This window comes from Nansenia antarctica, assembly GCF_963989245.1.
Source record: "Nansenia antarctica genome assembly, chromosome: 4".
NCBI lineage: Eukaryota > Metazoa > Chordata > Actinopteri > Argentiniformes > Microstomatidae > Nansenia > Nansenia antarctica.
Genome location: NC_137689.1, coordinates 7,618,890 through 7,634,216, shown reverse-complemented (window position 1 = coordinate 7,634,216; position 15,327 = coordinate 7,618,890). Strand labels below are relative to the sequence as shown.

The following is a 15,327-nucleotide window of genomic DNA, read 5'->3' as shown; positions in this document are numbered from 1 at the left end:
GGTTTTTTAAGTCATTTAACAGCAAGGCTAACTGCTTAAGGAAATAAACGAGGAGTTACTTAGCTCGTCAACTCGTAAATAAGTGTCTGTATTGCTAACTGTACACATATTTCACAATATATTGTTTTGCTGTGCTGTGGTAGAGAAGGCAAGAGACCATCCAGTGTTCACACATTCAAGCCTCTCTTTTTAATTGTTAATAGTTCCTATTATTCCTTTTATTAGTTCCTATAAATTCTCATCTAGTTCTGTCTCAAACTATGCCCTGTTGGGTCCTTGAATTTGAGGGAATTGAGTCTTGAAAGTCCTTGAAAGGTGCTTGAATGTGACGTTTCAGAAGGTGTGGGAACCCTGCCTAGAGTGACGGTGGTGGTGCTGTGTTACCCTGCAGAGGCTCACGTCAGCATGGGTGGACGTCGTCACAGAGTAACACTAGCAGATGGCGTGTGACGTAGACCAGAGGGAGTGTGGGTGTGTGTGCGTGCGTGCGTGGGCATGGGCGTGTGCGGGGAGCAGTTTGGGGTTCAGTGTCTTGCCCAAGGACACCTCGACATGTGGCGGCCATGTCGGGGGTTCGAACCGCAGATCCACCGACCTTGTGATCGTTAGACACCGGCTCTGAGCCACAGCCTCTCTCTCCTCTCCCCTCTCCTCTCTTCTCTCCTCTATCCTCCTCTCTCCCCTCTCTCCTTTCTCCTTTCTCTCCTCTCTCCTCACTCCTCTCTTCTCTCCTCACTCCTCTCCTCTCTCCTCACTCCTCTCCTCGCTCCTCTCCCCTCTCTCTCCTCTCTCCTCTCTCCCCTCTCTCCTTTCTCCTCCCTCTCCTCTCTCTCCCCTCCCCTCTCTCCTTTCCTCTCCTCTCTCTCCTTTCTCCTCTCTCTCCTCTCTCCCCTCCCCTCTCTCCTTTCCTCTCCTCTCTCCTCACTCCTTTCCTCTCTCCTCACTCCTCTCCTCTCTCCTCACTCCTCTCCTCGCTCCTCTCCCCTCTCTCTCCTCTCCTCTCCCCTCTCTCCCCTCTCGCCTCTCCCTCCTCTCTCCCCTCTCCTCTCCTCTCTCCTCTCTCCTCTCCTCTCTCCTCTCTCCTCCCTCCCCTCTCCCCTCTCTCCCCTCTCCTCTCCCCTCTCCCCTCTCCCCTCTATCCTCCCCTCTCTCCTCCCCTCTCTCCTCTCCTCTCCCCTCTCTCCTCTCCCCTTCCCCCCCCCCCCCCCTCTCCCCTGTGCGAGCGGACCCTCGTGCGTGGGTGATTAGGGCTGTCATGGCGACAGCCCCTGAAGCCTCTCGTGGTGCAGGCCCGTGTGTTTATCTAATTAATCAGCTCACGCCCGCCGTGTGTTTGAGCAGCCAGGGCTGGGGGGGGGGGGGGGGGCAGCGGGGGGGGCTAGCGCGGGGGGGGCAGCATGCGTCGGCGGTGCGCCCGCGTCTTTTGTTTGCTCTCCTGCCCGGGTGACCAGCTGCCTCCAGGCGAGAGCAGCACGGCATTCTGGGATAATAATAGGCCAGGCCTGCTGCTCCTGCTGCCTGAGAGAGGCCTGGAGAGAGACACACACATATATATACTCACTAGATACACACACACACACACACACATCAGATACACGCACACATATATATACACACTAGATACACACACACACACACACACACACACATCAGATACACGCACACATATATATACACACTAGATACACACACACACACACACATCAGATACACGCACACATATATATACACACTAGATACACACACACACACACACATCAGATACACACACACATATATATACACACTAGATACACACACACACACAGACACACACACACACATCAGATACACACACACATATATATACACACTAGATACACACACACACACACACACACACACACATCAGATACACACACACACATATATACACACTAGATACACACACACACACACACACATATATATATATATATATATACACACGCACATATACACACATATACACACACACACACACACACACACATACATATACACACACACATATACACACACACACACACACACATCAGATACACACACACACACATACGTACACACACACATCAGATACACACACACATACATATACACACACACACACACATACGTACACACACACATCAGATACACACACACATACATATACACACACACATATACATACACACACACTCACATACATCAGATACACACATCAGATACACACACATATATATAAACACACATACACACACACACATCAGATATACATATACATATACACACACACACACACACACACACACACACACACACACACACATATATATATATATATATATATATATATATATAAACACACATACACACACACACACACATTTGGATTGAGGTGTACCAACATTCAAATAAGCATATCTTCTTCAACTTTCAAATTTCAATGTATGACACATAGTTTGAAAGCTTACAATCTGCACTTTCATAATCTGGACAACAAACCCAGAGAAATGACCTTGCCCTACTTGAGGACTTTGCCACCAGACCCTGTCACATGTACTCTGTCCCAGTAATGGTACAACCATGCACATTAGTTTAGTTTATTTGGTTCAGAGAAGGACAGTGTGTTTGGATGCATCAGATTTAGCAAGAAGCTAATTTCCATCTGTCGTCCTAAATACAGTGAACATAGACACAATAAAATAGACACAAACAATCTAGATACACATAAAACTTAAATAACTGTCAACAAATTGTACAATTATACAATTATACGCCCACTAAGGCGCAGTGGTGTGGTGCTGGTCAGTTCTGGTGAAACAGGCTGATGGAGATGTTGGGTCATGTTGGGTCAACGGCGCCTCTCTATTACGTCCTATGTCTTCTAACCTCCTCTCCCCTCTCTGTGTCCTGGTCCTGCCTCTCCCCAGCGTGGAGGTTAATAGCTCAACATAACCCAGCCTCTCACCCAGCCTCTAACCCAGCCTCTCCCCAGCGTGGAGGTTAATAACTCAACATAACCCAGCCTCTCACCCAGCCTCTAACCCAGCCTCTCCCCAGCGTGGAGGTTAATAACTCAACATAACCCAGCCTCTCACCCAGCCTCTCACCCAGCCTCTCCCCGGCGTGGAGGTTAATAACTCAACATAACCCAGCCTCTCACCCAGCCTCTCACCCAGCCTCTCCCCGGCGTGGAGGTTAATAACTCAACATAACCCAGCCTCTCACCCAGCCTCTAACCCAGCCTCTAACCCAGCGTGGAGGTTAATAACTCAACATAACCCAGCCTCTAACCCAGCCTCCCCCCAGCGTGGAGGTTAATAACTCAACATAACCCAGCCTCTCACCCAGCCTCTAACCCAGCCTCCCCCCAGCGTGGAGGGTAATAACTCAACATAACCCAGCCTCTCACCCAGCCTCTAACCCAGCCTCTCCCCGGCGTGGAGGTTAATAATATAACCCAGCCTCTAACCCAGCCTCTCCCCGGCGTGGAGGTTAATAACTCAACATAACCCAGCCTCTCACCCAGCCTCTAACCCAGCCTCTAACCCAGCCTCTCCCCGGCGTGGAGGTTAATAACTCAACATAACCCAGCCTCTCACCCAGCCTCTAACCCAGCCTCTCCCCAGCGTGGAGGTTAATAACTCAACATAACCCAGCCTCTCACCCAGCCTCTAACCCAGCCTCTCCCCAGCGTGGAGGTTAATAACTCAACATAACCCAGCCTCTCACCCAGCCTCTAACCCAGCCTCTCCCCGGCGTGGAGGTTAATAACTCAACATAACCCAGCCTCTCACCCAGCCTCTAACCCAGCCTCTCCCCGGCGTGGAGGTTAATAACTCAACATAACCCAGCCTCTCACCCAGCCTCTCACCCAGCCTCTCACCCAGCCTCTCACCCAGCCTCTCACCCAGCCTCTAACCCAGCCTCTCACCCAGCCTCTAACCCAGCCTCTCACCCAGCCTCTAACCCAGCCTCTCCCCAGCGTGGAGGTTAATAACTCAACATAACCCAGCCTCTCACCCAGCCTCTAACCCAGCCTCTCCCCAGCGTGGAGGTTAATAACTCAACATAACCCAGCCTCTCACCCAGCCTCTCACCCAGCCTCTAACCCAGCCTCTCCCCAGCGTGGAGGTTAATAACTCAACCTAACCCAGCCTCTCACCCAGCCTCTAACCCAGCCTCTCACCCAGCCTCTAACCCAGCCTCTCCCCAGCGTGGAGGTTAATAATACCACTCCTCCTTTCCTCAAAGGGAACAACAACCGTAGTAGGAGAACCCACAGGCCTCAACCAATCACCAGCACTCCTACCCAGTACATACCCAGTACATACTGACTCTGCCCTGGAACAAGTGGAAACGGGTTTTGTGTGTCATCTTTCCATACAATTAACGACTTAGGAACGTAATGCAGATGTGTTGGCAGTAACAGGCTCTGGTGTTGAGGCGTTGCCAACGTGCATTTCTGTGGGTTTCGCCTCCGATACGCCGGGCCAGAAGGGAGCGCCCAGAGATTCCCCTGGCGATTGGCTTACGATCAGGAAGTGGAAATGCAATACTGTTGTTTGTGTTGCTAGAATAATACTCCGAAGGAAGTTCTCGCGTGTGTTTCGAATACCGTGTTGGCTGTTTATGTGCGAAACGGAACGCAAATGGTTCTGAAAATTATTTTATTGTGGCTTTATTTTTTCGGTTTATATTGTCGATCTTAAATGTCATCGTTGATTTATGTCTCCACTAGGCCCTCTGCTACTACTGGTGGAAAATGAACGTTTTGGACGTTGTTATTATAGGGCATAATCTCCTCCCCTAGAGGGAACAAGAGGAGACCAAGAGCATGGTGGTGTTGGTGATTTTATTTCCCTATTAAATCTGGTGTACTGTTGTTAAATGCAGTGTGCTGTGTACCGAGAGCTGTTGAAAAAACAGAGTCGTGTCTGTCAAGTATCTCATGACTCACTGGTGGTGCTGGTGGTGCACTGCATTCTGGGAGTGGGACCAACCCTCTGTAACCCACCAGTCTCCAGTCAGGCTAGCCCTCAAACTTTAGGCAACAATGGAAAAGCAAAGAGGCGGCCATTAGTTTAGTCACTAAATGGTAAACAGACTGACTTATAGAGCGCCTTATTCCAAAGCTCTTTGGTCTCTCATTCACCCATTCACACACCAAATGGCGGCAAGCTACCATACAAGGCGCCGGCCCGCTCATTGGGAGCAATTTGGGGTTCAGTGTCTTGTTCAAGGACACTGAACATTGTGACTCGACATGTGACCAGCCGTGGTTCGAACCACCGACCTTGCAATCATTAGACGCCGCCTCTACCTCCTGAGCCACAGCCGCAGATCCCGTCACTATGGAAACGCCCAGGGTGGTGCTGATGAGGTGTGGGTGACCAGACGGAGGCCTCAGCAGAGCTCCCGCTCTCTCTCTAAGCTCACTTATGTGGTCGTTCCCTGGCTGCCTGTGAGCCTGGATCAAACACTGGGTCTTGTGAATCACTTACAGGCAGATCAGATGGGAAATCCACCGATGATCACAGGGATGAGGGACTTTGTTGCAAAAAAACGGAAACTTCAACTGTGAGGCTTTAAGGAGATTCTACTGGACTTAGTGGTGCTGCTCTCTCTCTCTCTCTCTCTCTCTCTCTCTCTCTCTCTCTCTCTCTCTCTCTCTCTCTCTCTCTCTCTCTCACTCTCTCTCTCTCTCTCACACTCTCACTCACTCACTCACTCACTCACCCTCTCTCTCTCTCACTCATTCACTCACTCACTCACCCACCCTCTCTCTCTCTCTCTCTCACTCTCACTCACTCACCCACTCACTCACCCACCCTCTCTCTCTCTCTCACTCTCACTCACTCACCCACCCTCTCTCTCTCTCTCTGTCTCTCTCTGTCACTCTCTCTCTCACTCACTCACCCACTCACTCACCCACCCTCTATCTCTCTTTGTCTCTCTCTCCCGCTCCCCCCCCCCCCCCTTCCCTGTGTGTCTAGTAGAACGTGACGTTCTAGAGCTAGAACAAGAAACATCAGAGATGTAAGATTGACTCAGAGATGTTAGCCTAGCCACACTGGAACATTTCAATAACAGGCTAGTTTTCCGTAACTCACCCTCTATTTCCTATTCATGCGATCTCTCAGTGCTCCTATCCACTCAACTAAATGTATGCCTCACATTTTCTTTTCAACTAGAGGCTCTCTGAAGATGTGTGCATGTCATTACAAGGGCCTTAATGGAAACAAGTGTTCTTTTGGCATTCGCGTTTTCAGGCAACCGAATCTCGCCTGGAAGTGTTTTCCATTATAACATGTTTTCTTCATTTGGTGGAGAGAGAGAGAGCAATCACTCAGTCTTTATGGGGTTTTTCATACGCCGGTTCGTTCGGTGGTGAAAAAGTTTTTTTCTTCTGTAACTTGGTAACAGTAAATCACCCAGTTCCCAGACTGACTGACACACAACTTGTTTGTCGTTGTCATCGAAATGTACATCTTTCACTTCTGTTTCTTACCACAATGTGGATTTCAACACATCTCTTTAAGACATGACAGTCTAGATATTAGACATGACATTAGAAATCATTATCGATACCAGTGATGGGAAATAAAGTGTGGGGGGACAGTAACATAATGCAGATGAGACTATGGTAATAATCCCCCCCTCCCCCCCCCCCTTGTACTTTTGACTGTGATTAATGTGAGTTTCCCCATTTACAGGCCAGGCTGGCTTGAATGGGAGTAAAGCAGAGTTGTACCCTGGGCGGCTGGGAAAGTCCTCTGTTCAGTGAATCACATGTGAATCACATATTGAGAAGAAGTAGCTATGCTGGAGAGTACTGAGAGTGGAGGGAGGAGGGTGGAGGGAGGAGGGAGGAGGAAGAGGGTGGGGATGACTTGGTGAGTGTGACTGTGTCAGAAAGAGTACGCTAGCCCAGGGAACTGAGAGTGGAGAGTGGAGGGTGGTGGAGGAGGGAGGAGGGAGGAGGGTGGAGGGAGGAGGGAGGAGGGAGGAGGAAGAGGGTGGGGATGACTTGGTGAGTGTGACTGTGTCAGAAAGAGTACGCTAGCCCAGGGAACTGAGAGTGGAGAGTGGAGAGTGGTGGAGGAGGAGGGTGGAGGAGGAGGGAGGAGGGAGGAGGGTGGAGGGAGGAGGAGGGTGGAGGGTGGAGGGAGGAGGGTGGAGGGAGGAGGGTGGGGGTGACTTGGTAAGGGTGACTGTGTCAGAGACAGTACCCTGTTCCAGGGACCCCCCCTCCCAGTCATCTGAGGTGGACCCCCCTCCCAGGACCAGGTCAGACCCAGCGGTGCGTCTGTCTCAGCCCCCGGTGAACCCCCAGATTTCTAAAGCAGACTCATGAGGAGTGACGTCAACGGGAGGTTTTGTAGAAGTTGTACAGGTAGGAGAACGATGCCAAGCCTCGCCCAAAGATGAGGCCAAGCACAGCCCAAACACTTGAGCAGTCGAGTGTATTTAGTCTGCCCACGTATAGAGCTGAGTGTATTTAGTCTGCCCATGTATGCACACACAGTGCACCTTGTTTACTATCACTTTATTGTTTACATCTAACGGCGGTGAGAGTTTGTATCTTCTGAGGAGAGTGTAGGCGTAGATGTGTGTGTGGGCTTGTTTTGGTTGTCTGTGTGTGTGTGTGTGAGAGTTTGTGTGTCCTTGAATCACATGAATATTCTGTCGAAAACAAAGTGCTGTTTTAGAGGACCAAATTTAGCCTGTTGAAATGCAGCAGTAGAGCAGGCACGTTGCACAGTGCATTCGTACCAACAGTGGAAAGTTATGTGTCTTTGTAGCTGCTGCCCGTGGACTCAAGCACCACTGACACACAGGCTGTTGAATCAGAAGAGAATGAGTTGAATGACTTCAGCCTCCGTCCGTACACTTAACTTGTCTGCTGTCTGTCACACAGGACTGACGTGCATGGGAGTGCACTGACATATTTAATGCATACTGACTATTATAATGCTAAATGTGTTCACTTGGGACATTGCCTTGTGACTGGTGTGCTGTGTGTGTGTATACAGCACAGGGTTATGTTGTTGTGGTTCCCATGGGTCCTTGAAATCCTTGAAAGTTTGTGAATTAAAAAAAAAAAGTTCTTAAACGTTTTTGAAAATAGACATGGGTCATTGAAAGTGCTTGAATTCCCCTCTCTCTCTCTCTCTCTCTCTAAAAAAACTATAGATATTCAAAATGTTTCAACAGTCAACTAGTAAATAAGTCTCTCTATTGCTTAACTTCACACATATTTCACAATATATTGTTTTGCTGTGCTGTGGTAAAGAAGGCAAGAGACCATCTAGAGTTCACACATTCAAGCCTCTCTTTTTAATTGTTGTCTGTGAGCGGATTGTTCCTATTATATAAATTCTCATTTAGATCTGTCTCAAACTATGCTGTGTTGGGTCCTTGAATTTGAGGGAATTGAGTGAGTCTTGAACGTCCTTGAAAGGTGCTTGAATTTGATGTTTCAGACGGTGTGGGAACCCTGTTATGGTGTTATGGTGTTATGGTGTTATGGTGTTGTAGTGTAGTAAAGCAGCTCTGAGAGGGTTTGAAGACAGCTGAGGTAGAGGAAGAGACGCTGAGGTAGAGGAAGAGACGCCCACACCAACAGGATGATGTGAGGCCGTGGCCGGGCGCAGAGGCCTCTCACACCTACACACACATACACACCAACACACACACATACACACCAACACACACATACACACCAACACACACACATACACACCTACTATATCTCACACCAACACACACACATACACACCTACTATATCTCACACCAACACACACATACACACCAACACACACCAACACACACACATACACACCTACTATATCTCACACCAACACACACATACACACCAACACACACACATACACACCTACTATATCTCACACCAACACACACATACACACCAACACACAACTACACACCTACCGTACTATATCAGCCACGGAACATCACACAAGCCTTCACTGCTTTCACAATGATATTCAACGTCCATCGGACAAACTTCAGCAAATGATTTAGGCCTAATAGAGAAATAGAAAGAATGGTTTAGTTATAGAGTTTATTTAATATAGATGCATTTGATTTAACTTTTGTATGGTGGGAAGGGTTAATTTTGACATACTAACTAGAGTTATCAAAATGTTTTAATTTTCTACAATAATAAATAGAAAACATTGGTTTTCTTAATGTTATTTCACTGGCTTTGTGTTGGCTTGTTGGAATGGAAATTGACTATACTAATATATATATATATATATATATATATATATATATATATATATATATATATATATATATATATATAGTCTATAGACCTAGATAACCTAGTTAGTTGGAGTAGCCCTTTGTACTGTACATTAGTACATGTTACTGTCCCTCTAAGGTGTCCAGTTACCATGGTTACCATGGTGTGAAGTTGTTGTGAGGGTGGAGTGTGTGTGTGTGTGTGTGTGTGTGTGTGTGTGTGTGTGTGTGTGTGTGTGTTTGCGTGTGTGTGTGTGTGTGTGTGTGTGTGTGTCTTCAGTCTGGTAGCTCTGTCACAGTACCTCAGGACAGGGTCTGTATGTGAGGCTGTTACCTCTGAATATGCCTGTGCATTTAATAATAATAATAATAATAATAATAATAATAATAATAATAACTTGTATTTGTATAGCTTTATATATTGCATTTATATGCAATTCGGGTGCATAAAATGACAATGCAACCTCACCAAATCTCTTCTTTTGTACATGTGGTACACAGAGAAAACCAGCGTCAGAAGACCTCAGAGCTCTATTGGGCTGATATGCCAGCAAAAGGTCTTTCAGATATTCTGGCGCTGTGCCAGTGAGAGCTATAAAGAAGCAGAAGGATCTTGAAATCTATTCTGAACTTACAGTTTTTCACGATTGCTTACACACATTTCCTGAAGAAAAACCAAATTTTCTCTGAACCCTACACACAAACCACAGAAATACGCACACACAATTCCAAACCCAACACATCTCTTGCAAAAGGACACTTTGCCTTCCAAACCATTTTAACTTTTCACAAAATCGACTTTTGTGTTCAAATGACACACACAGCCATCATAGGAGTCGACACTACTAAGCAGCCGGTGCACACTGATGTGGTAAATGGAAAACACTACCGTTTTAATGGGAAACACTATATGAATGACTCATCAGGGGAATTATACTTTTGCAGTATAATGTTTTTACAGTAGGCTCAATTATGAAACACAAATATGCAGTAACAACAGAAGGTTTTATTCAACAAAAGGTCTCATTCTACATCCAAAAGCAAAACGGATGGAAGTAACAGCAGAGAGGAAAAAAAGTGGACAGTAAAAAAGGCAGGCAACTGTGACTGCCAATGGCCCTGGATTATTTTTTTCTTATGATATCTGATTTATAGATGATTCACTTACTTTAGACAAATGTATGTCGTAAGTCGCTAAAAGTGTCTGCTAAATGTCAAAATATAAATGCGATTCCGTTTCCACAAACTTCAAAATGATTCGTTATTCTGTAACTTTGAACTCTGTGCTCTGTCTCGTGTTGAGAAGGACAAAATGTTTTTTAGTTTTTTTATGCCTCGTTCGGCCGGGCATACCAACTTATCTCCAAACGAAGTTGAACTAATACATGAGAATTTGGGTTGTTGTGTCAATTGCTTCTGGTGCCTTATTGTGTGAAGAACAGACATTGTAAATTGCACAACTTTAGTGCCTTTAGTGTTTAGCAATTTGAATGATTGTGTGTTTCAGGTGAGGACAATGAGATTTCCCTCGAGAAGATTGTGCAAGATATAGAGAATTGTGTATAGTGTTTTGACAGAAGGGGTGTTTGGAATTGACATTTGAGTGTAAAGCAGAAAGTGTGTGTGTGTAGTTCAGCAGAATGAGTGTAGAGAGTTGATGCATGCAGATTGTGCACACTGTGTCTTGTTTTAGTGTGTTAGCAATCGTGAAAAACTGTATAACTCAGTGTGTGGAATGTGTGATTACACAACCTGGTGCAGGTAGTTACACAAGTAGCCAATTGTAGGATGAGAGGAATTCACCTAGCGTAGCGCTGCTACTGTTACTATCAAGTATGGACAGGTCTGCCTGTCTTATCTCACTCTGTCAGACTGTGTCATCAGTCTTCATCGCCTCTCATCTTTCTGACGTTACACCTAAACCACATGAGGAAATCACGGCACCAAGACCAACTGGAGCTGGACTGAAAAGCTACTGACCGTTTGCTGTGGAAATGTGTTAATCACCTCTTTCAAAAATACCTAGATTGAACGTCTCTCTCTATGTCTGTCTCACTCTCTATGCCTGTCTCTCTCTCACTCTCTGTCTGTCTCTCTCTCACTCTCTGTCTGTCTCTCTCTCACTCTGTCTCTCTCTCTGTCTGTCTGTCTCTCTCTGTCTCTCTCTCTGTCTGTCTCTCTCTCTCTCTGTCTCTCTCTCTCTCTACTCTCTCTCTACTTTCTCTCTCTCTCTCTACTTTCTCTCTCTCGCTCTCTCTCTACTCTCTTTCTCTCTCTCTACTCTCTCTCTCTGTCTCTCTCTCTCTCTCTCTACTCTCTCTACTCTTTCTCTCTACTCTCTACTCTCTACTCTCTCTCTCTCTCTCTCTCTCTGTCTTGCCTGTGTGTTGTTCCACAGGTAGAGCAGTGTTACAGGAGTCTAGGTTGATGATGATGTGTTGTTCCACAGGTAGAGCAGTGTTACAGGAGTATAGGTTGATGATGATGTGAGGTTAGAAGTTGATTCACGGCTCAGGCTGTGGCGTTTACGGGCGGCCTGCTGAGATGAGGTGGCGGGCCCAGGGTGCACTGCACCGCTACAACAATCAGCCCTCTGTTGGAGCCGCTCAACACGCCTCTGAGCGGCAAGCAAGCAAGCAACCAACCAACCAAGCAACCAACCAACCGCCTTTATTTATTTAAATCTCAGGCCTTCCAGTGCTGGCAGAGTCATTACCACACAGCGCCTGAGTGCCTCTCTCTCTCTGGGGTTGACAACAACATATGTTTTAACAATGGATTTGTTTTATACAGCCCTCTTCATTACTACTAACTACAAAACTTCAATAAATAATGACCCGGAGAAAAATGTACTCAGCCGCCGTTAAATGCCTAATGAAGTTAGAGACAAGCTTGTGGGTCGAAGCCGTTAAATAATAAACGGAGGATGATATTTATAGGGGTTGACGTAAATTGGTAAATTGACGTGGAGAATTTGAATGTTTCGCTGGTCGTCAAAGGTTAGGTCTTACGCACGGACAACGGAATGGTTTTCCCTCTCTTTCTTTCTGGTTGTCAGTCGTTGATGAGCTCATTCCCCAGCCTGTTGCTGTAACCTTTGGGTCTGCCAGTCTTGGTCTGAATGAGTTTTTCCCCTCTTTAACTGTCGACAACTAGACTGTGTTCAGTCCTCACAGCCACAGTCACTCTGGGCAACAGTGCCCTCTGCTGGCTGCTCGCAGTACTACACAATCCCCCCTCCTCATAGCTCAGTATGCATTTGTGGACCTAATTTAAATACTATTCGATGTGTTACCAATAAACAGATGTGTCATGAAATTCTATGAACATAAACACATTTTAAAAATATAAATCAAACCTAAACCATGAGAACTCGGATGGACTGAAGAGCAGCTATTCTGACCACTTCTGACTGGAACATCTTTAACAATGTTCTTAACGTGCGTAGCTGTGTTTCTCTTTCAGTCTGTACCGTACTGTTAAGTCCACTCTATTTATTCCCTATTTTTATTCATTTATCTATTATGTGTCTTTTTATCCCCTTTTTACTCTTTTAATCTATAAACATAAACACAGAAGAACTTCAACTTTCCAGATGAATTGACCGTGTGTGTGTTTGTGTTTCTGTGTTTCAGTGAATGAGATCATCGGCAGAGACATGTCCCAGTCCCCTGGGTCCCACCGCCCCTCCGCACCACACAGCCAGTCCTAGCCCTGCCTCCACCAGGCCTCCCCCACCTCCCCCAGGCCTCCACACCTTCCACTGGGCTTAGCCCCATCATCCCCACCTCCACCAGCCCCATCATCCCCACCTCCACCAGCCCCATCATCCCCACCTCCACCAGCCCCTCCATCCCCACCTCCACCAGCCCCTCCATCCCCACCTCCACCAGCCCCTACATCCCCACCTCCACCAGCCCCTACACCTCCACCTCCACCAGCCCCTCCATCCCCACCTCCACCAGCCCCTCCATCCCCACCTCCACCAGCCCCTACATCCCCACCTCCACCAGCCCCTCCATCCCCACCTCCACCAGCCCCTACATCCCCACCTCCACCAGCCCCTACATCCCCACCTCCACCAGCCCCTACATCCCCACCTCCACCAGCCCCATCATCCCCACCTCCACCAGCCCCTACACCTCCACCTCCACCAGGCCTCCGCCCCCCTCAGTACAGGACAGGGCCGGGCCGGGGGCAGGCGCACAATGAGAGGGAGAGAGATGCACAACGCTTCATTCACCTCCGAGGACACGCAGGAACACACACAGGAACACACACAGGAACACACTCACACACTCATCCACCCACATGACACACAGGAACACGTGTGGCAGATAACAGAAGACCTGTCCTCCACACGTCCCTCCTCCAGGGGGTGCTAATAATAATAATAATAATTATAATAGTATTATGGTCTGTGGGTGGCAGAGGTCAAAGGTCAATGCCCAGCCCTCTCTCTGGACCTCAGGCCTCAGATCCCAGAGGGAGACGACAAACGAAGAGACTGAACTCTGGTCCTAAGCAATCACCCCCCTCTCTCCCCTCTCTCCCCCCACGAGGGCGTCTGATTGGTGTACCCCAACCTCCTCCGACCATCCATGTCACAGCGAAGTCTCTACACTGGTGTCTGTCTACGCCCCGGGGGGGGAGGGGGGGGTTAGACGGGGCTCAGAGAAGACACCCAGGACACCCTCCTCCCTCACCCTCCTCCCTCAGATAGACACAGTCAGGCTGAGGGCATCGGAGGGGGGAGGGGGGGCAGTGGAGGGGCCATGGTGGTACGTGTGCTCTCACCAGTGTCAAGCCCTTCTCCTCCTCCTCCTCCACCTCTCCACAACACAGGCCGGGGCGGTCGAGTGTGTGTCAACAGCCACGCCCCCTCACAGGTTGTGGAGACAGACAGCCCTGCAGCCCCCCTGCCCCCCCCCCCCCCCCCCCCACGGTCTCAGGTGTCTGGGAAGGCCCTTCTCCGGTGCTGGACTTGGATCTGTAATATGCAACATTCCACACTTCTAGTGACCTTCCAGCCATGTATATATAAACTGTATATTAATGCCCCCCCCCCTTTCCCCGCAAGCCCCCCCTTTCAGGTTGAACAAATGCCTTATTAACTTTTAGCAGCTTTGAATGATAGCAAAAGTGTTTGGGTTTTTTTGCACATAGCTGGCTTTCATGCTGAATATGATGTTGACTTTGTTATATATAGATGGATTTATGATCAGAGGATAATAATATGCTTTTCAACAAGTAGAACGGTTTTTGCGACGGATAGAACACATTTTGGTCTTTGCTCCAGACCGAGGTAGCCTGTTGGAATATATATATATTTGTAAATGTGTGTGTGTGTGTGTGTGTGTGTGTGTGTGTGTGTGTGTGTGTGTGTGTGTGTGTGTGTGAGAGAGTTGAACTCAAGATGGCGTCTGAATGATGAACCACACAGAAGGACCGGAGCTCCTCTCTGAGCTCTGTGATGATGCAATAACGCTCGTTGACGTCCAGGGACCCGTGTGTGCCTACCGCTCCCTAACCACCACCCAGCTTCAGGTCACATGATACAGGAAATATGATGATGATGATGATAATAACACATTTAGAACTGTGCAGATTTTAAGTATTGTAAAAGTATTTTCTAGAAAGGCCTATAGATCTATTCTGTATTTATGTGTAGTGTCCCCTGGTGAACACAGCTAGGTCCATGTCAGTTCAGAGAACAGGCCCTGTCTGTCTGGGGTATGGGTGGTTCTTCCCTCTAGATTTGCGCACCGTGACAATCACTGCTCGTTTTGTAGTTTAGTATCATCTGTAATATTCAAACTGTTTGATATTAGGATTTGTTTGGGGGGGTGGGGGGTGGGGGGGGGTTGTCTACCAAACGCTATCTGCACTAAAATACGTATTAATCAACTGAAATTGCCCTTTTTGGGAGACATGGAGTGGATGTATGAAATACTAAAAGCAATAATAAACAAAACGTTTGCCTGAGAAATAAGACTCACTAGTCCAAAGAAAAAGACAGGAAACTGAGTGTTTTTAAAAGTGACAGTTAG

At 47.6% G+C, this 15,327-nt stretch overlaps 1 protein-coding gene across 1 annotated transcript in view; it reads left to right on the top strand.

The window, feature by feature from the left end:
• Window positions 1-13,046, top strand: part of nfatc3a (nuclear factor of activated T cells 3a) — a gene marked incomplete at its 5' end in the record, with an annotated part of 78,718 nt that extends 65,672 nt beyond the window's left edge. Inside the window, one exon of the mRNA XM_080528104.1 lies at window positions 12,913-13,046. Within this exon, the coding sequence (XP_080384230.1) occupies window positions 12,913-12,989 (77 nt within the window). The 3' untranslated portion in view covers window positions 12,990-13,046. The remainder of the gene's footprint in view (window positions 1-12,912) is intronic.
• Window positions 13,047-15,327: the final 2,281 nt, after the last annotated feature.